At 35.7% G+C, this 22,847-nt stretch overlaps 2 protein-coding genes across 4 annotated transcripts in view; one reads left to right on the top strand and one right to left on the bottom strand.

The window, feature by feature from the left end:
* Positions 1 to 22,847, top strand: part of ZNF518A (zinc finger protein 518A) — a 108,979-nt gene that overhangs the window by 37,488 nt on the left and 48,644 nt on the right. The gene's annotated exons all lie outside the window — the stretch shown is intronic.
* BLNK (B cell linker) overlaps positions 12,657 to 22,847 on the bottom strand; it is a 77,641-nt gene continuing 67,450 nt past the window's right edge. For both annotated transcript variants that reach the window (XM_072805885.1, XM_072805886.1), the window contains 4 exons: positions 21,186 to 21,253; positions 20,255 to 20,338; positions 17,686 to 17,841; positions 12,657 to 13,040 (listed from right to left, as the gene is read on the bottom strand). In XM_072805885.1, the coding sequence (XP_072661986.1) occupies positions 12,921 to 13,040; positions 17,686 to 17,841; positions 20,255 to 20,338; positions 21,186 to 21,253 (428 nt within the window). In that variant the 3' untranslated portion in view covers positions 12,657 to 12,920. The remainder of the gene's footprint in view (positions 13,041 to 17,685; positions 17,842 to 20,254; positions 20,339 to 21,185; positions 21,254 to 22,847) is intronic.

Genomic DNA, 22,847 nt, shown 5'->3' with positions numbered 1-22,847 from the left:
TCATTTCATCTGGTTCCCCAAAATTTAGCTAGATAATTTTCAAACCAACCTGAACACCTATGAATTCAACCTGAGATATAAAGAAAGAATGGCGGGCACTTACAAATAGAAAAGTGACCACTTCTTTCAAGAGAGGCATGGCCTCCAGGAACAAAGACCTCACATGGCAAATTGCTTATACTGAGCCCAGCCACCTGACAGTGCAACTCCACCCAAAAACAGACACCTGAGAATCAGTGGAGCAGGCCTCTCCCCCAGAAGACCAACAGGAAGAACAGGCGAATAGCAAGTTTACTGACCAAACAGGACTGAAAAACTCCAGGACTAGGGGAGTATATAGAACTTGAGGGGTTTTTTTTCTTATGATTCATTTACATTTCAGGTTAAAATTTTCCAATAGTCTTTCTTTTTTTCTCTCTTAACTATAATATTTATTAACTCTTCATTTTTAAGTTTTTTCTTTTTTAACTTTCATATTTTATAATTATTATATGTTATAAAAATGTTCTTCATTTTTGGCTTCCTTTCACCATATTGAATTTTATTTTTGTGTATATATGTTTTGTTTTTTTTTAAAATAATTTTGGAATTTAGTACCTTCTAATATATAGACCAAAATATACTCAGAAACAAGTGGATCACCATTTTGGTATGCTGTGAGATTATATTATCTCTCCCCCCACCATTTCACTTCCCTTTTTCCTCTTTTTTCTTTCTTTTGCTTCCTTCCTTCCTTCCTTCCCTCCTTCCTCCCTTCCTTCTTTCTTTCCTGTTGTTTTTTTCTCTATTTAAGTTTTGCTTTTTTAAAAAAATAATTTTGGAATTTAGTACCTTCTAACATACAGACCAAAATACACTCAGAACCAAATGGATCACCATGTTGGTTCACTCTGAGATTATATTCTCTGTCCTGCCCCATCCCATTCCCCCCCTTTTTTTGTTGTTGCTGTTTCTCTATCTAAGTTTTGCTTTCTTTTTTTTTTTTTTTAATTTTTATTTATTTATGATAGTCACAGAGAGAGAGAGGCACAGAGACACAGGCAGAGGCACCGGGAGCCTGATGTGGGATTCAATCCCGGGTCTCCAGGATCGCGCCCTGGGCCAAAGGCAGGCGCCAAACCGCTGTGCCACTCAGGGATCCCTAAGTTTTGCTTTCTTTTATAATTTCAGTATTTAGTACCTTCTAACATATAGACCAAAATACACTGAGAATGAAGTGGACCACCATTTTGGTCCACTCTGTGAGATTATACTCTCTCTCCCCCACCCATTTCCCGCCCCCCCCTTTGAATTTGTTTGTCTTTATCTTTTTTCTTTTTTTTCTGGTCCCTGACCTCTTCAGAATTGTTTAGTATATATTTTGCTTGGGTCATGGTTGATATTTTTGATTCTGTTGAATTGTACAGCCATTCTGCACTGGAAAAAATGACTAGGAGGAAGAATTCACCACAAAAGAAAGAATCAGAGGTAATAATCTCTGCCACGGATCTAATGGATATGGATTTAAGTAAAATGTTGGAGATAAAATTCAGGATTACAATTATAAAGTTTTTAGTTGGACTTGAAAAAAGCATAAAAGACTCTAGAGAAACTCTTACTACAGAAATGAGATCTAATCAGGCTGGAATTAAAAATACTCTGGATGCTCTAACAATTGGACAAATGAGGCAGAAGAAAAAGTGACATAGAAGACAAATTGAAGGAATGAAAGGAAGCTGAAGAAAATAGAAAAACAACTAAGTCCAGGAGGAGAGGAGAGGGCTCTGAGAAATAAATGATAGTTTGAAAAAAAAATCCATATTATTGGGATTCCAGAGGGCATGGAGAGAGAGAGAGAGGACCAGAAGGTATGTTTGAACAAATAATAGTTGAGAACTTTCCTAATCTGGGGAAGGAAACAGGCATTCATGTCCAAGAGATAGAGAAGATTCCTCCCAAAATCAACAAAAACTGATCAAGACCCTGACATATAATAATGAAGCTTGTAAATTTCAGAGATAAAGAAAAAATCCTAAAAGCAGCTCAAGTCAAGAGATTCCTAACATACAGGGGGAGAAATATAAGATTAATGGCATATCTATCCACAGAGACCTGGCAGGCCAGAAATGGCTGGCATGATATATTCAGGGTACTAAACAAGAAAAACATACAGCCAAGAATACTTTATGACCAGCAAGGCTGTCATTCAGAATGGAAGGAGAGATAAAGAGTTTTCAGGACAGATAGAAACTGAAAGAATATGTGACCACCAAACCAGCCCTGCAAGAAGTATTAAGGACATCCTGTAAGTGAAGAGGGAGACCAAAGAAACAGAGACAATCTGCAGAAACAGTGACTGTACAGGTAATACAATGACACTAAATTCGTATCTTTCGGTAGTTACTCTGAATGAGAATGGTCTAGTCAAAAGACATAGGGTATCAGACTGGATAAAAAAGCAAGACCTATCTATATGCTGTCTACAAGAGACTCATTTTAGACCTAAGACTGAAAATGAGGGGGTGGAGAACCATTTACCATGCAAATGGACCTCAAAAGAAAGCTGGGGTAGCAATCCTTATATCAGATAAATTCGATTTTAAACCAGTCTGTAGTAAGAGATGAAGAGGGACACTATCTCATACTTAAAGGGTCTATCCAACAAGAAGACCTAACAGTTATGAATATCTATGCCCCTAGTGTGGGAGCAGCCAATTATATCAACCAATTAATAACCAAAATAAAGAAATGCATAGATAATAATACATTAATAGCAGGAGATTTCAACATTCCACTCTCGGCAAAGGACAGATCTTCTAAGCAGAAGATCAATAAAGAAATAAGGGCTTTGAATGACACACTGGACCAAATGGACCTCACAGATATGTACAGAACATTCCATCCTAATGCAATAGAATACACATTCTTCTCAATTGCACATGGAACTTTCTCCAGAATAGACCACATACTGGGTCACAATCAGGTCTCAACCAATATCAAAAGGTTGGGATTATTCCCTCCATATTTTCAGACCATAATGCTTTGAAACTAGAACTCAATCACAAGAAGAAATTTGGAAGGAACTCAAACACTTGGAGGTTAAAGAGCACCCTACTAAAAAATGAATGGTTCAACCAGAAAATTAGAGAAGAATTAAAAAGATTCGTGGAAGCTAATGAAAATGAAAGCATGAAAGCACAACTGTTCAAAATCTTTGGGATACAGCAAAGGTGGTCCTAAGAGGGAAGTACATTTCACTACAAGCCTCTCTCAAAAAGATTACAAAAATCTCAAATACATAAGCTAACCTTACCCCTAATGGAACTGGAGAAAGAACAGCAAATAAAGCCTAAGCAAAGCAGGAGAAAAGAAATAATAAAGATTAGAGCAGAACTCAATGAAATAGAAACCAGAAGAATAGTAGAACAGATCAACAAAACTAGGAGCTTTTTTTTTTAAAGAATAAAGATAGGTAACCACCTAGACAGACTTATTAAAAAGAAAAAAAGACTCAAATTAGTAAAATCATGAATGAAAAAGGAGAGATCACAACCAACACCAAGGAAATACAAATGATTTTAAGAAAGTATTATGAACAATTATATGCCAACAAGTTAGGCAATTTAGAAGAAATGGATGCATTCCTGGAAACCTATAAATTCCTGAAACTGAAACAGAGAGATGGAAAACCCGAACAGACCAATAACCAGCAAAGAAATTGAAGCAATCATCAAAAACCTCCCAAGAAACAAAAGTCCAGGGCCAGATGGCTTCCCAGGGGAATTCTATCAACCATTTAAAGAAGAAATAATATCTATTTTACTGAAGCTGTTTCAAAAGATAGAAATGGAACTAAAACTTCCAAACTCATTCTATGAGGCCAGCATTACTTTGATTCTGAAACCAGACAAAGACCCCATCAAAAAGAATTACAGACCAATATCCCTGATGAAAATGGTTGCCAAAGTACTCACCAAGATACTAGCCAATAAGATCCAACAGTACATTACAAGGATTATTCACTATGACCAAGTGGGATTTATCCCTGGGATGTAAACGTGGTTCAACATATGTAAATCAATCAATGTGATAGATCACATTCCTAAAAGACAAGAACCATGTGATCCTCTCAGTTGATGCAGAGAAAGCATTTGACAAAATACAGCATCCTTTCCTGATTAAAACTCTTCCAAGTGTAGGGATAGAGGGAACATACCTCAATATCATAAAAGCCATCTATGAAAAACCTACAGTGAATATCATTCTCAATGGGGAAAAACTGAGAACTTTTCCCTGAAGGTCAGGAACATGACAGGGATGCTCACTCTCACTACTGTTGTTCAACATAGTACTAGAAGTCCTAGCCTTGGCAATCAGACAACAAAAAGAAATAAAAGGCATTCAAATTGCAAAGAAGTCAAACTCTCACTCATCACTGTTGACATGATAGTATATATGAAGAACCCATGTATATGAAGAACCCAAAAAACTCCACCCCAAAATTGCTAGAACTCACAGCAGTTCAGCAATGTGGCAGGATACAAAATCAGTGCGCAGAAATCAGTTACATTTCTATATACTAACAGTAAGACTGAAGAAAGATAAATTATGGAATCGATTCCACTTACAATTGCACCAAAGACCATGAGACAACAGAACACTTACAAAAGAAATTAAGGAAGACACAAAGATATGGGAAAACATTCCATGATCATGGATTGGAAGAATAAATATTGTGAAAATGTCTACGCTACCCAGGGCAATTTACACCATTCAGAGCAGTCCCTATCAAAATACCATAGACTTCACAGAGTTGGAAAAAATAATCCTAAGATTTGTATGGAACCAGAAGAGACCCTGAATAACCAGAGGAATGTTGAAGAAAGAAACCAAAGCTGGGGGCATCACAATGCCTGACTTTAAACTGTGTTACAAAGCTGTGATCATCAAGACAGTATGGTACTGGCACAAAAACAGACCCATAGATCAATGGAGAATAGAGAACCAGAAATGGGCCCTCAATTGTATGGTCAATTAATCTTTGACAAAGTAGGAAAGAATATCCAATCAGGAAAAAAAAAAACAAAAACAACCCAGTCTCTTCAATAAATGGTGTTGGAAAAATTGGATAGTCACATGCAAAAGAATGAAACTGGACCACTTTCTTATACTATACACAGAGATAAACTCAAAATAGATGAGAGATCTAAATGTGAGACAGGAATCCATCAAAATTCTAGAGGAGAACACAGGCAGCAACCTTTTTTTACCTCTGCTGCAGTAACTTCTTGCAAGGTACATCTATAAAGACAAGGGAAAAAAAAGCAATAATGAACTATTGGGACTTCATCAAAATAAAAAGCTTCTGCACAGCAAAGGAAACCGTCAACAAAACTAAAAGGCAACCTACAGAATGAGAGAAGATATTTGCAAGTGACATATCAGATAAAGGGCTAGTATGAAAGATCTATAAAGAACTTATAGACCACCCAAAAAACAACATACAAGAAATAAACAATCCAGTCAAGAAATGGACAGAAGACATAAACAGACATTTCTCCAGAGAAGGCCTACATATGGCCAACAAACACATGAAAAAAATGCTCCACATCACTTGCCATCAGGGAAATACAAGTCAAAACCACAATAAGATACCACTTTACACCAGTGAGAATGGATAAAATTAACATGACAGGAAACAGCAAATGTTGGCAAGGATATGGAGAAAGGGGAACACTCTTGCACTGTTGGTGAGAATGCAAGCTGGTGCAGCCATCTGGAAAACAGTGTGAAGGTTCCTCAAGAAGTTAAAAATAGAGCTATCCAATGACTTAGCAATTGGACTACTGGGTATTTACCCCAAAGATACAGATACAGTGAAACACCTGCACCACAGTGTTCATAACAGTAATGTCCACAATAGCCAAATTGTGGAAGGAGCTGAGATGTCCTTCAACAGATGAATGGATAAAGAAGATGTGAGATATATATGTGTACACACATACACACTGGAATATTACTCAGCCATCAGAAAGGATGAATACCTACCACTTACATTGATGTGGATAGACCTGGAGGGTATTATGCTGAGTGAAATAAGTCAGTCGGAAAAAGACAATTATTATATGGTTTCTCTCATATATGGAATATAAGAAGTAATGCAGGGGGCCATAAGAGAAGGGGGGAAAGTGAATGGGTAAAAATTAGAGAGGAAGACAAAATGAGAGAATCCTAACTCTGGGAAACAGACAAAGGTCGCAGAAGGGGAGCTGGGTAAGGGGATAGAGTAACTGAGTGATGGGCATTAAGAAGGGCACATGATGTGATGAGTACTGAGTGTTATACTATATGTTGGCAAATTGAATTTAAATAAAATTGTAAAAAAGATAAAACAATTCTAAAGATCTCTGCACATAATACCAAAGCTTTAAAATATATGAAGCAAAACTGACAGAATTACAAAGAGAGATCCACAGGTATAGTTAGCGTTTTCAACGCTCTCTGTAGAGTAATTAGGCAAAAAAATCAGATCAGTAAGGACATAAAAGATTTGAGCAACACTACCAATCCACTTGAGCTACATGAAATTTTATAACACTCCATACTTCTTTATAAATATACATGGGACATCCACTAGATCATTCCAATTTTCCATAAATAAATTGAAATAAATTTAAAAGAATTGAATTCATACAGACTATTTTCTGTCTATAATAGAAATCAACCTCAGAAAAATATTTGGAAACCTGTCAGATGTTAGAAATTAAATAGCACTTTTCTGATCAACCAATGGTTTAAATAAAAAAAAACCCCACAAAATTTGAAAATGTTTTGAAGTGAATAAAATTGAGAAAACTATATTAAAATTTGTGGGATGTTCTAAAGCTGTGCTTGGAGGGAAACTTTCAGTTTTAAAAAGTTATATTAGAAAACAATAAAGGTTTAAACTCATTTATGTAAGCTTCCATTTTAAGAAAGCACATAAAGAAGAGCAAATTAAACCCAAAATAAGAAGAAGGAAGAAATAATAAAGGCACCTATGAAAATTAATGAATAGAAAACAGACAACAGAGAAAATTAGTGAAACCAAAATTTGGTTCTTTGGAAAAAATCATAAAAATGATATTTAGTTGGACTGAAGAAAATAAGAAGATATATATTGCCAACATCAGGACTGAAAGAGGGGATACTATTACAGACCCCACACACCTTAAAAGGATTATATGAGAATATTAGTATCAACTTTATGTAAATTTGACATTCTATTTGAATTAGACAAATTAGTGGAAGATATAAACAAAATACAGAGAAAAAATAGAAAGTCTTAATAGCCTGTATCTGTTAAAGAAATTGAATTCATAATTTAAAACCTTCACACAAAGAAAACCTCAGCCCAGATGAATTTGTTGGTGAATTCTATCAAACATTTTAGGAAGCAATAATATCAGTGCTATACAAATTCTTTCAGAAAGTAGAAAAGAGAACATTTTTCATGTCATTTTATGAGTTCATCAGTCACCTGATACTAAAACTTGAAGACATTATAAGAATACTACAGACCAACATCCTTTATGAATGTATGCAAAAATCCTTAACACTGTATTAACAAATCTAATTAGCAATATATAAAATTGATGATACATCATGACCAAGTAGGGTTTACTCCAGGGAAGTAAAATAATATGTTTACAATACATATATTCATCAAGGGACTTGTATCCAGATTATATAATATATTCTTATAACTTAATAAAAAGACAACCCAATTTTTTAAATGGGTAAAAGATTTGAAGTGACATTTCAAAAAAAGAAGATATGTACATATGAAAATATGTTCAATATCATTAGTCATCAAGAAAACACAAATTAAAGCCACAGTGAAATACTACAACACACCTACTGGAATGATTAAAATTAAAATACTGATAATATAAAAAATAATAATAAATAAATAAATAAATAAAATAAAATACTGATAATATTAAGTGCTGATTAGAGTATGGAGCAACAGAACTCTCACATATTGCTGATGTCACTGTAAAATGGGACATCTACTTTGGAAACATTTTGGCAGTTTCTTACAAAGTTAAATATGTACTTTCCATGTGACGCAGGATTACCACTCTTAGGTATTTACCTAAGAGGAATGAAAACAGATGTTCACATAAAGACTTCCACATAGATGTTCATAGCAACTTCCATCATTTTAAAACCAGAAACAAATTCCATCAATGGGTGAATAGAAAAACAAATGGATGTATATCCATATACTAGCATACTACTTAGCAATAAAAAGAAACAACTAATGATACACATAACAATGCAGATGAATCTCAAATGTATTTTGCTGACTTCCAAGTTCTGGAGTGTCCTTTTCTGGATTCTCCTCCATTCCCCTACTTGCTCCCATCATACTAATCTGGAGCCTCAGCACTTCAGGCCTTAGTTAATCCAGTGGCCACTCTGCCTCCAGCCTTTCAATTTTCAACTGCACTTTGTCAGAACAATCTTCATAAATGCTACTTCCTTATATCATTGCGAAAACTAAACAAAAATGTAAAATAATTAATATTGTGTTAACATTTAATGCAATTCTTCTAATGCCCCAGCTTCCAGAACTCTAAGATTTCTTGCCAGATCAATACAATAAATTTTCCTGTTACTGAGACTGTACGTAAGTCTTCTAACTTGTTCTGATATTCTATTCAATGAACTGGATTTGAGACTCTTACCTTAGAACTGTATGGTCAAGGATGTAATACAAATCAGCTCTCCGTCCAGACTTTTTTCTCTCAGTCAGAGGCAGTTCCAGTCTTCCAGTTATCCAGGCTTGAATCAATGGAGTTAGTGTGGACTCATATTTCACCCTATTCCCCATATATGATCAGTTAACATTCCCTTTAAGTCCTTAGACATTTCCCTTATATCTCTTTCTTTCTATTAAAAAGATTTTATTTATTTATTTGAGAGAGACAGAGAGAACAAGTGGCAGATCAGCAGGGGGAGAGAGAGGGAGAATCAGGCTCCCTGCTGAGCAGAGAGTTCAATGCGAGGCTGCATCTCAGGAGCCTTAGATCATGATTTGAGCTGAAGGCACACACTTAACTGACTGAGTCAGTACCAGAGTTTAGACCCACATCTTACAACAGCCTGCTTGCAATAATCTTCAAATTGTGTCTTTTGCTTCTAGACTTACATGTGAGATATTTGAGACTTCAACAATGGGGATAGCATTTTCAGAGACCTACATTGCCATAAGTATTTGTATATATTATTCTCATAAAAACCCTGCAAGGGAAATAAGAAAAATAAGTGCACTGAGTACTTTGTTCAAGGTGATACAGCTAGTGAAGGACAGAGCCAGCAGGATTAAGACCTAGGCCCACATGGCCCATTTATAAGTAAAAAGAGATAACAGATAAAATTTAAAAGTTCTACATTTGTCTAGGGTTAAAAAGGGAGGAGACTTGCACTTGAGATAATAGACAAGTGCTTTTAAGTAGGGACTTTTATTCCACTTATTTTCCTTTAAGGGTTATTCTAATTCTCAGCCATTATTTTAAGTACAGTTACCATCCTGAATAAAAGTTCTGTTTGACATTCTCATAAAGTGATGACTCTGATTTTAAAGATATTTGAGTGGCTATTTGGTTATCTTCAAGGTCTTGAGATTATTTGTGCATTTCATTTGCCTGACATACATACCAACAGACATACTCAGTAAATGTTGGGTGGTTGAATGAAAGAATTATAAATATCACTTTCAAGTTTTACAATATTTAATGCACTCATTTAAGAACCCCATAAGGTTGGTTGCATTATCATCTCCATTTTACAAATGAGGAAACCAAGACACTCGTGGCCAAGTTCATATGATTATTGGCAGACCATGGTTTATAAACAGAGATTGAGGCAACTAACTCATAATCCCTTACACTAAACCACAATAGTATCTTGCTTCTTGGCTCATGGAAGAATTATCTTGGTGGTCAATGAGATTGTTAGTAGAATTAATATATGCATCTTGATGCTTCACATTTTAAGATGTAGGCCAAGGTTCTTAGCCTTGGATCTTTGGATCTGTGGTCCATGGACAGGCCCTATGGGACCATGTATCTCATGAAATTTGATTAGAGTTTGTGTGTGTGCATAAACACATTTTTTCCTTGGGGCAGAGACCTACAAGCTCTCATCAGATTCTTAAAGAATTTTGTAATAACCAGAAGATTAGTTATTATATAATAATGGACATGGAGAAATATTTGGGATTTTCCTGAGACAAAATTAAAGTTATTAAATGTTCAAAAATACTTATAGGTCAGTTTATTTGAAGGAATGTCCACAGACTACATTTTATCTCTGCAAAGGATACTTTGGTTAGGGGACTAGAAATTAATATTTATTAGGCACAACTAAATGTCAGGTATTTGGGATCCCTGGGTGGCGCAGCGGTTTGGCGCCTGCCTTTGGCCCAGGGCGCGATCCTGGAGACCCGGGATCGAATCCCACGTCGGGCTCCCGGTGCATGGAGCCTGCTTCTCCCTCTGTCTGTGTCTCTGCCTCTCTCTCTCTATCTCTGTGACTATCATAAAAAAAAAAAAATTAAAAAAAAATAAATAAATGTCAGGTATTTAACATATCTAAGCTTATCTTAATTCTTGTATCACTACCAGAAAGATATCATTTTACAATTGTATAAAGTGAGGCTTAGAATGGTAAGAACATGGCGGATAATGTACTGATAAGTGGTAGGACTAGGGTACCCAGACCTAACTCTGAAGCTGGTACCACCTCACCTTGTGGTTAGACCCAGTTGCTAAATGCCAAGGGCATTCAATGTAACCAGCCTTGCTGAGAGGCAGCTCTTCTGTGGTTTCCTTACAATACTACCTAGAAATAGAGGCTGAGTTATATGGCACCTTCGGGCCATTTTGAAGAACAGGAATTCAGTTTGGCTTTAAGATCATATCCCATTCACATCTCTACATTCTGTTCTTTGGGACTCCCTTTTAGACAAGTCTGTCACAGCTGCAGTGGGATTGGTTTAGCTCCCAGACTGTAGGGTATCTGAACCATTGGTCTGGCTGACTCATTATAGCACACTTTAGGCCTCTGGTGCCCACAGGCCTCCTTTTCCCATTTCCATTGTCCATTTGAACAAAGGAACAGTCCTCCTCCTCCTGCAGCTGCAATGGAGTTAGCAACATCCTTGAAACACAAAACAGGAACTGTAGTCAATTGCTTCTTTGAGCTGCTATGCAATGTACTTCTTGACTAGCGACTTTTATTCTACCTGCTAGCTTGCATGAAAATCTCCCTATGCAAAACCATTTGTTTGTCAAGCACTGCAAATCATGGACAGGGCCTTTGAGATCTCTTAAAAGCTTCTCTAGTTTCACAGAGTAGCCTATACCACCTGCACAAGAAAGTTTTAGAGAAGTAGGTAGGCCATCCTCTTGTAACAGGCAGAAGAGACTGCTCTCTTGGATAGGGTGTTTCTCCAGCTCTGGGGAGAAGTGGATGCCTTGGCAGAGACTGGCTTATCTCACATAAATTCTCCCAGCCTCTGCTCCAAGAAATGTACCCTAGCAGTGCTGAGTATCATTTGACTGGATTAATATTATCTCATGGCTATTCTCCTCCACCTAGCCTCACTAGGCTACCTGGGGGGAGGATAGTGGGGATGGATTCAAAGAGGTTGTTATGGGGCCAGGAATATTTTGGTAGCAGAATAAATTAGTGAGAATTTACTCAAATAGAAAATAATTCCACACAGCACTGAGGAAAACTGAAACAGAAACCTATACTCCATACTACTAATGGATGCTTTGCTTTACAAAAGATAAACCCAGTTTATCTGAGTTTCCTAGAGCTACCATAACAAAGTATTATAAATTGAATGACCTTAAAAAGAAAACCCAGAAATTCATTGTCTCCCAGTTCTAGCGGCTAAAAGTACAATGATCTTTACAAGTGGGTCTGTGTGTTACTCTGAAATACTGCCTTCCAGCCTTTCAAAATCTTTTCAGATTTTGCTCTTACTCAGTGATCAATTATTAGATTTATCTTAAGTAGCTTCTTTACCATTTAAGTACACAGTAGAATAAAAAGCTTTGATATGACAAAGTATATTACATTTCTGGGATGATCTAAGACCTTGTATGTGCCTGCTGATAATGGTATCTCTTTTATTCCTTAGTTTCATCAATGTCTGCTTTTCTGCTCTTGTTCTGTGGGATGTTTCCCTATTTTTGCCTTCATCCCCCTTTGAATTTTATATCAAGCTTAGGGTCCATTTAATAGACATGCAGATCAAAGAAGTATAATTATTTTTAATAAACAAAGCTAACAACATAATTGTGGACAAGGACTTCTAGAAAGTTCCTATTCACATACATCTCCCATGGCTTAGTTGCAGTTTCCCACTCACAAAACAGACATCCCCCTTAATCTGTACTTATAAATATTGTACATTGTCTATATTTTATTTTCTACACATTGCAATTTCAACCAAGACATAATTGTCAAGCATTGGCAGTAGACATTACATTAGTGTACCAGTGACCATTGTGGTGGCTCAAATTTCCAGTAGCTTTGTTTTAATCCAAGAGTATTTTTTTTCTTATTTTGAAAACAGAGGGTTATTTTCATACATGACTAAAAAGACTTTACACCTATTTCTTTTAAATAAAGGCATTTATTTGAAGAATATTAGTAGCATGATAACTCAACCTCACCAAATATTCACAGTTCATCAGGTCAGGCAATAGAACAAGTCCATGTGAGCTTCTTATAAAGAAATGGATGACCACTTCAGTAGCTGCCTCCATCTTCTATTACTGGAGGATTCAGAATCCAAAATATGAAGTTTGGGGACTTTTTCTCAAAAGCAGAAATAAAGAAAATGTCTGAAGCGATGATGTTGACCTTTTTCAAAAAATCTATGAAACTTTAACTGCATATTTCAGTCTTGTTGAATCTTTTGTATTATTCTGACTGTCAATGAGAACCAGAGGGCTATATTGATGATTCTTGATAATTTCAGCAACACTTCCAAAGTACTACAGCAAGAAAACATAAATGAATTAAACGTTGGAATTTAACTTTGAGCTCTGCTCCTCCAATCTGCTCCCACTTTCTCAAGTTAGTCAAAGTTACTAGGTCTCAGCTGACATTCTACCCAAAAAAGTCTAATTTAACAAAGGCTGTAATCCTCAAAGTGGCAGATTCTGGCCTTGCCTGTAGTCGGTAACAGTAAAAACACTGGCAGCCTCAATTAGTGTAACCACTTAGAGAAATTATTTCATTGAATTATGATGTAATATTTTAATGGATTTTTATTTAGTAACAAGTGTAAAACTGTCATACACTGAGTTTCTCTACATTCTTTATAAAATATAGCTTATCTGTTATGTTGCACGAGTCTTAAATGCAAGGACTGATGGAATAAATTAGGTGTTTTAGTGTCAGAAGAGAGTTATGTCCCAGATTAATTCATGCTAGTTTTGTTTTTGTTTTCCATTTTGAATAAAGAAAGCTTTATTAAATTCTCATATTTCCATTTTTTTCTCTAGCTCCCAGAGCTACTTAATAATTAGTTTAGAGTTAATCAATAATGGAATCCATGCTAAGCTCTTACCATACATACTTATTTTCCTGTGTGCTAACTCCTATTGTCTATGGATTTTAATTTAAGGTTATGACAAATATTTTCCTGAAAATTTATCAACATTTTAAATGAAAGATAAAATAAATATACAGCAGGAAATGAAATGCATTGATTATACAAAAGTATTACAAGTTCATAATCATAAATAAATGCATTTAGAGTCATTTTCAAAAAAGCAGTAATTGTTTTGCAACACTGCCAAAAATTTAGCAATTATCACTAACTGATTTTATTGTCTTTTCATTTCTTATATAAAGACAAACAAAATAAAAAAAATTTAAGCCTTTATTATTTGGATAGCTTCCAAATATCTATATACTGAATAAAATACTCAGAATACTGGTCAACTTTTTCAAATAAAATACCAGTTGTCTTTTAAATAATTGGCTATTTGAATATTAGGTCAAGGAGGAAAGATGAGAGACAGGGGCCTTCAACTATCTTCACTATTTCTTAACTTGCTCTTCAATCATACAGCTCTTTTGCAATTGCCAATGAAATTCTTTTATAATATTCATAAAGACATTCATTTTGTTTGCTTGGCATAGCATGTTGTTAAATTGAATACAGTTGGAAGTTAAATTGATGGACTAAAGAACCAGGAAATGAAATAGCATGGCCTCTTTGAAGTGGATTCCAAGGGAAAAAGTATTTTCTGAACCCAGGAAACACAGGAGAGAGTTGCTATACTTACACAAACAGACATCCAGTCCCTGAGTATTTTTGAGTATTTCTTTGTTGGAATGTTTGGGGCTTGAAATGTTTGAAATAGGGAGTTGAGGTGAGTTGAAATGCGTGAAGTAGGGAGCAGAGTTGAGGCGTATTGAATGTAAAATTGAGCATAACTTAGTTGCAGTTTCCCCTCAGTGCTTTTTAAAAAAAATGGCTACAGTAATTCATTGTATTTGAGATATTCATACATGGACAGAAAAACAACTTGTTTAATAACTCAAAATCTCATGGTCCATAAAATAAAGCAAACATATCAAAGCTACAAAATTACTGAATGCCATATCTACTAATGCCAAAACAACTTAATAAAATAGTTAAACAGTCAGTTGGTTTCTTTTTCTACTCATATACACTCAAACACAAATACAGGCAAACAAACTTTTCACAATATCCACATATCTGATATCATGTAACCAGAGTTTTCATTTTCCATTCAGATATTCAGTATATGGGAGAAATAACCTTTTAATTATAGATAAGTAAGAGTTTTAATGGACTCTGTTAGCACTTTTAGATACCATTTAATAATATGCTATTTGTTTTGCTATCTATAGGCTGGATGTGGGGAGTGAGGTGAAGTTCTGATCTATATTCATCCTGTACTAGGGATGAAGACTCTTTAGGCCAAGAGGAATCCCTGCTTACCAGAGTTTCCTTAGCAGGACAAGAGTCCAGAGCCCCTCTGGGAGCTCAAAATTTATGAGAATTTCAGGACCTCTAAACAGGATAGCTACCTCACCCACCCTTAAGCCTCTTTTAGAAGGACTGGACCCCTGCCTGGGAAGGCTTAGAATGAAGCCATCATCCAAAGTCACTCTGTCCTACTAGGATCACCACCATCTGCTACAACTGATTGCTACTGAAGAGCATTTATTTTTAAAAGGTTTGTCAGATAAAGGTTTCAGTGAGAATGAAGGTTTTTGTGAGTAGGGAAAAGTAGACAGTTCTGTTAAAGTTTAACTGGTATTAAATTATAATGCAATCTATATTTTAAAACCTAAGTTTGGTCTTGATCTATGGTTTGTGTTTTCATATTCAAGAGTTTTGCATTTCCAATTATCTTAGAATTTACGAAAAGCAAAATAAAATGCAAAGCTATAAAACTCCTAAAAGAAAAAGAGGAAAAATCTTCATGAGATTGTATTTGGCAATGATTTCTTGGGTATGACACCAAAAGCATAACAAAAACAAAAATAGACAAAAAGGACTAAATTAAAATTTAAAACTTCTGTTCATCAAAGGTCATAATCAGTAGAATGGAGGAAAATATTTTGCAAATCATATATCCCATAATGGGTTTATATTTAGAATATATAAAGAACTCCAACAACACAAAACCAAAAAATCAAATAACCCAATTTAAAAATTGGCAAAGGACTTGAATAGACATTTCTCCAGCAATGATATACAAATGGCCAACAAACATGAAGAAATGCTCAAAATCACTAATTATCAGAGAAATGCAAATCAAATCAGAGAAATGCAATGAGGTATCACCTCTTACCCATTAGGATAGCTACTATTTAAAAATCCCAGAAAAGAACAGGTGTTGGTGGGCATGTGGCAAAGTTGGAACACTTGTGCACTGTTGGTAGGATTGTAAAATGAGGAAATCATGAAAAACAATACTTCAGTTCCTCAGAAGTTTTAAAATAGAACGACCATATATGATCCAGCAATCCCTCTTCTGGATATATACCCAGAAGAACTGAAAGCAAGGGTCTCAAAGAGATATTTGCACATCCATGTTCATAGCAGCACTATTTACAATAGCCATCAACAATAGCCAGATGCTCATCAACAGATGAATGGATAAACAGAATGTGGTGTATAATACAATGGAATACTATGAAGCCTCAAAAAAGGAAAGAAATTGTCACATGGTGTACAACATGGATGAGCCTTGAGGACATAATGCTGCATGGAATAAGCCAGTCAAAAAAAGGACAAACATGGTATGATCCCACTTATGTTAGGTATCTAAAGTAGTCAAATTCATAGAAATAGAAAGTAGAATGTAGAAAGTAGAAAAGTGATTGCCAGGGACTGGGGGAGAGTGGAAAAGGGGAGTTGTTTTCAATGAACATAGATAGGCAAGATGAAAAGTTCTGGAGATCTGTTTTATAACATTGTAAGTATATTTAACACTACTAAACTATGCACTTAAAATGATTAATATAGTAAATTTTAAGATATTAGAAGTTTTTACCACATTTTTTAAAAAGCAAAATAAAGAATACACTCATTGATAGAAGGCCTTATCAGTTTGTTTTATAAATGCTAGTCTCCTGCCTGTGATCACTCAGTCAACAAGTAAATTCATTCATTTAATAAGTACTAATCAAGTATCCACTGAAGATAGCTATGCTATGGTTCTGGAAATACAGAGATGAGTAAGACCTAGTGGAAAAGACAAACACTTCAGCAATTATGACACTTTCTAACAATTCAATTCAAACATTTTCTAACAAGTGCTGGGTTTGAAATGAGTATAGTTCTTTCTGAAGTAGTATTAAAAATATTTCTTAACTTAGATTTTTAAAATGCTATCTTCTCTGCTTAGATTGTTCTTTCCACTTTTCTCCTTATCTTTAACTTTCATTCTCCCTACTAAACTCAATCCATCATTCAAGTTCAGAACAAGTTTCACTACCTTTCTGATCATTTATGATCAGAAATAATCAGATCATTATTCCAGCCCATATATCAGGGCTTTCTTATAAAAACAAGCTGACTAAACAGATGTATGGTAAGCATTGAGTTTGGTCCAGATTAAAGAGGAGTTGGACTTAATATTTGGTTAGTATTAAAGACATACTGGAATGCTCTTCTCTTGCTACAGGCCCAAAAGCTCATTCTGGTCCTAGGGCTACAGAATAATGTTTCAACACAAGTTTCTGCATCTCCTCTGATCTTTCCCTGGTCATCTGCTTTGGTACTTGAGTTGAGATCCTAGTTCTTGACTTAGGAGCTTTGGACACTGCCTTGATTCTACTGACACTTCAACTTTGATTTCTATGTTTTCCTGAACCAAAATACTGAATCAGACTGAGTGCACTAAATAGCAGGGTAAAGGGACTGAGATGCAGCCTTTACATCATACAAGTCTTTCTTCCTTTCTGATTTCTCATAGGACATGCTGCCTGAACACAGTATTTTATCTTGTACTCTTTTTATGACATGCATGTGAGCTTTGCACCAAATACTCTTGAATCTTTTCTCCTCTTCTCTAGCATCTAATACACTATGATGCCATTGTGCTCAATACATAGTTATAGAGTTAGATTAAAAGAGAAGTTACTGACCTCTTCTCCATTTTTCTTTCTGCCCAAAGCATACTGCTTTGTTGCTTCAATAAATCGCACAGGGATATTATATACTCGCTTATTAAAGAATACAACTAGTGTATATGGCTGTTTGGAATCATGGCCAGAGCTTTTCCGAATAAGAAATGATCCATCCTGTTTATTAAAAGGAAAACATAACTGTGGTGAGTATTACTTATGTTTTCACAGGTTATAAATCATTTTATACCTATATTATATTCAAAAGGTAATTATTGAGCTATGTGATTTTTATTATTGGTTACAATTTATTATTTTCCAAGAAAATACTTCAGTAAAATATATACTTATAGAAAATCCTGAGTAAAGTCAATGCTAGATTTCTTTTTTAAAGGTTTTATTTATTTATTCATGAGAGACACAGAGGAGAAAGGCAGAGACACAGGCAGAGGGAGAGGCAGGCTCCATGCAGGGAGCCCGATGTGGGACTCGACCCTGGGACCCCAGGATCACACCCTGGGCCAAAGGCAGGCACTCAACCACTGAGCCACCCAGGCGTCCCAACGCTAGCTTTTTGATGCATGAAATAAGATGTTATGTTTATACACTTAGAAATGTGTGAAAGGACACATTAAGATTAAATATATAGGGCACTCGAACTAGAAACCATGTCTACAAGTTATGTATGAACAACAAAATATGAGACAAATTCCATTCAAAAGTACTATGAGGAAAAAAGCTGAAATTGGGAACCAAATCATTTTAGCTGATGAAAATTCTCTTCCCTAAAACTTATATTAAAGCAGAAAGGAACTGTAACACAACATACCAATTTAATTCTTTTCTAAAATATTCAAAGGGTGCCTGGCTTAGTCAGAAATGCATGAGACTCTTGATCTAGAGGTCATGAGTTCGAGCCTCATATTGGGTGTAGAGATTGCTTAAAATGAATAAATGAATTAAAAATCTTTAAAAAATAAATGTTCTAGAATCATAAATCCAAAAATTATGAACAAAAAATAGACAAAAAGCAAAAAAGAAGAAATGCAACAAGAATTGATCAAACTCAGGAAGGAAATCAAAGAGAAAGGCAAACCTATCTCAGTAATGAAGAAATTACAAGATGCCCAAGGGACAATATCTTTAAAAGGAGATATGATAAATGACTGAAGGAAGGCATGGAAGCAACCCAGACAATTTTTTAAAATTATTTTTTAAAGATTTTTTATTTATTTATTCATGAGAGAGAGAGAGCGAGAGGCAGAGACACAGGCAGAGGGAGAAGCAGGCTCCATGCAGGGAGCCTGACGTGGGACTCGATCCTGGGTCTCCAGGATCAGGTCCTGGGCTGAAGGCAGCGCTAAACCGCTGAGCCACCCAGGCTGCCCGAGAAGGAGATTTTAAAAAAAGGAAATACAATAGGGTCAGAGTGGCTGGAATGAAAGAAAGACAAAAAGGTCCAAAATGCATGTAATTTGAGATCTTAAAGAAAAATAGAATAAAGCAGAACTGCTTTTTAAGACTGGAGTTTAAGAAAATGTATTGGAAATAAGAGAAAACTTAAATCTACATATTAAAAGGAGTTCCATCTATCTGAAAAAATTGACCTGGAAGTCAACTCAGAGACATATTCTGGAAAGCTATTAGACTTTAAAAGTAAAAGGTCTGCAGAGCTTTCAGACTAAAATATGATATTATTTATAAGGGCAAGAAAATAACATTAGTTTCAAACTTTTCAAAAGCATCCTATAAAACAAGGCTATCCAGTGGAGCAACACTTTTAAAAACTCAAGACAAGGATATTATAACCAGCCAAGATATCCTCCAGGTTATCAACTTATGAATAGCTTTGAATGTGCAAGAACTCAGGGAATAATAATGTAAATATAGTCCTTCCTGAGAATTTACTACAAGGTGAGCTTGGTGAAACAAAAAGAGATAACTGGTGAAGCCAGCAAAGGGATTGATGGAAAGCATTTAACATATTTAATTACAGAGCTAGGACTAAAGCAAAGGTAACAAAAACCAATATGTAAATGTTATATATTCCAACAAAGTAGGGTGCAAGTGAAGAAAAATGGAAGGAAGAAAGAGAAAGCAAGGGAGAAGTGGCACTTTAACTTTGGATTTTCCAAACCGCTCCTAGTGATCCTATATGATTGGGCTTAGACTCTCCAAAAATTTACTTCCAGGTACTTTTTGCCATCTTGACCTCCATCTTTTAACCCATGCATTGATTCAAAATAGCCTGTTACTTTTCACTCTTGAATGGCTCTCATGTAGCGCCAAGCCTTACAGAGGTCTCACCCAGGAGCCTTATTCTCTCCCATTGTTTGGAGAACAGTGGAGCCTATAGATCCTTGCAAAGAAAGGACAAGTAGAAATGAGATGGAAGAACAAAGAGGGAGAAACTTGAAAGAGAGAGAGAGAGAGAAAAGGAGGAGGGGATGGCAATTGTTCTCTAATAAATAAATAAATAAATATCCCTGAATCCATAATTGTTGCACTTATTTAGTCAACGGATTATTGGGATGACAGCTGTGCCTATTGTAGGCCTAGAGCAGAATATGGGATCTAAAAATGGTCAAACCTTGTTTGATCTGTATAAAGCCTCTTCAGCAGACTTCCGATCACAGGCACCAGCGTACCAAGGCTTGCAGTGAATGTCTGCTTCCTGTGAAATGGAGACCATTACTAAGCATGAGATGGTCCTTCAATAATACGGCACCTTCTGTGCACTGAAAACATAGTCCCATTTTGCATTACCAAACTATAGGTAGTTTGCATTACTTAACTATATTTGAACCAACAATTTGAAAATGAGTTCTCTGCTTCTTTGATCAATCACAGGATTATATAATTGATTTTTTTTTTGGCCTTAGTACTTGAACATTATTATCAATCAATCAATCAATCCTGCAAGATTCCTAAGCCATTTATTCCTTTCTCCTAAAAAGTTATAAGCTCCCTATCACGATCTTATTGTTGTTGCTTTGTGGAGTGCTTTCTAATTTCCAAAGTGTTTTTACCAAGTATGATCTTACTGGATTCTTTTAACTACTTTGAAGGCAAGAAGGATACATGCTATCATTCTTCTTTTACATTTGAGAAAGCTTAGAGAGACTTGCCCAAGGGCACACAGAGTTCTTTCCCTTTTTAAAAAACTGCTGCTTTATGGGTTTTAATATCATATTGCCTCCACAGATCTATTCTGCGAAAATTACACAGTTTAAATAGAATATTTGTGAAAGGAAGAACAATAAAAATAGCACACTTCTTTGCTAGTTTTGAAAAAACACAAATTATTACTTAGGGCATCCAGAATACAAATTGGAATACGTGGAGCAGGGTCTTAATCCCTGAAAACAAAATGCATTCTGTACCTATTAGCAAATGACAACTCTCAAGCTGACTTAAAAGATAGTCTGTCCTCAAGCTTCACCCTAAATTCCTTATAAGAAGACATTAGAAGACATTCCTTTTCCTGCAGTTTAATGGTAATAATAAGAGTTCATTCATACCTGTTCTGACAAATGAGGGTTAGATGAAAATAGGCCATCTACAGTTGGGCTTCCTCCTTCTGGAAATCCTGGAAAGGATTTGAAAAATCAACAGGTCTTCATTGTATCTTGAGCAGTTAAGTGTGCCTATACTCCAACACTGTGCTAGATGTTGCGGGGGACACACACACTGAAAAATCACACACACACACACCAAAAATTCCTTAATAGCAGTGGTTCTCAAAGCATGGTCTGAGGACATCAGGAATCCCAGGATTGTTTCAGGGAGGTTGTGAGGTCTTTTCTAAACCCATATCTCTGTGAAGCGCCATTTTCTTAGTAAAGTTCAGCTAGAAAAACACTGCAACAGCTTGAATACAGAAGCAGATGTGAGAATCCAACTGTCTCTGTTATTCTAGGTATTAAAGAGATTCTTAAAATATAAAACAATGCTACTCTTCCCACTAAATTGTTTTTGTTTGGAAGATTTTTCATAAAAACATGTTATGTTAACATGTAATGTATTTTTTGAGTTTAATATTTTTAAATGAAAAATATAAGTTTTAATTAAAATAGATTAATAAATCTACTAATTAAGATTTTATTTTAATTGTCCACTTTTAATTAATACATTAAATATCAATGGAAAGAAACATGTGAACTAAAGTTCTTTGGGTTTGCAATGATTTTGAGTGTTAATGTGGTCCTGAGACCAAAACATTTGAGAATTGCTGTCTTATGGCATGAAATTCCTCAAGGAGTTTATAATCTAAATATGGGACACACAAAATAGGGAAAATACTTCACTGCATTCATTCATTCATTCATTCATTCATTCATTCATTCATCATTGTGTGCCTGCCATGGATCAAAACCTTGGGGATAGATGTATAGATATATCAAACAATACAGCAAAATGCCCTGCCCTTAAGTTTTAATGGAGCTTAAGTTTTAATGGAGTGAGTGAGATAGACAATAAAGACATAAGCAAATGTATATACAATATCACAGAGTCATAAGTATATGGAGAAGTACAGGGAAGGGGGTTGGGGACTAGCCTTGGACACGCAGTATGTTTAAATCGGCTAGTCAGGAAGGCTTCATGAAGAGACACTCAGGTAAGATCTGCAGGAAGAGAGAGGGTAGGGGAGGAAGCATGTGGCTGTCTCAGGAAAGAATGTACCAGGTAGGAGTGATAGCAGCACACTAGGGCCTAGCATATTTGAGGGATAGACAGGGAACCACTGTGCCTGGAGTGTGGAAGGAAAAGGAGAGACCAAGGGATGGAAGACAGCAGGTAAGGAAGGGAACAGATGTGTAGGACCTGGTGGAGCTGTTAGCATGACTTCAGCTTTAACAAATGTGGTATGGGAAACTTTTGGAGGGTTTTGAACAGAGTAGGAATGTGATCTGTCTGTCTTTCAACAAGGTCCCCTGGCTACAGGGTTGGAAATAGATCCAAGAGAGCAAGGGAAGAAGAGAAGAGGTCAGTTTGGTGTTCTTGCAAGCCCAAGCAGGACATGATGGTGGCCCAGGACAGATGGCATCAGTGGATGGTTGGACATCAATTATATTTTGAAAGAATAGCTGGAAGGTGTGTGAAGAAAGCAAGCAAGCAGTCCTAGGGGGACTCTAAGGTTTTTTGTTTGTTTGTTTGTTTGTTTTTTAATTAGAGCAGAGTAG

This window comes from Canis lupus, chromosome 29 (genome assembly GCF_048164855.1).
Source record: "Canis lupus baileyi chromosome 29, mCanLup2.hap1, whole genome shotgun sequence".
In the NCBI taxonomy this organism is placed as follows: Eukaryota; Metazoa; Chordata; class Mammalia; order Carnivora; family Canidae; genus Canis; species Canis lupus.
This window is presented reverse-complemented; position numbering and strand designations above follow the sequence as displayed.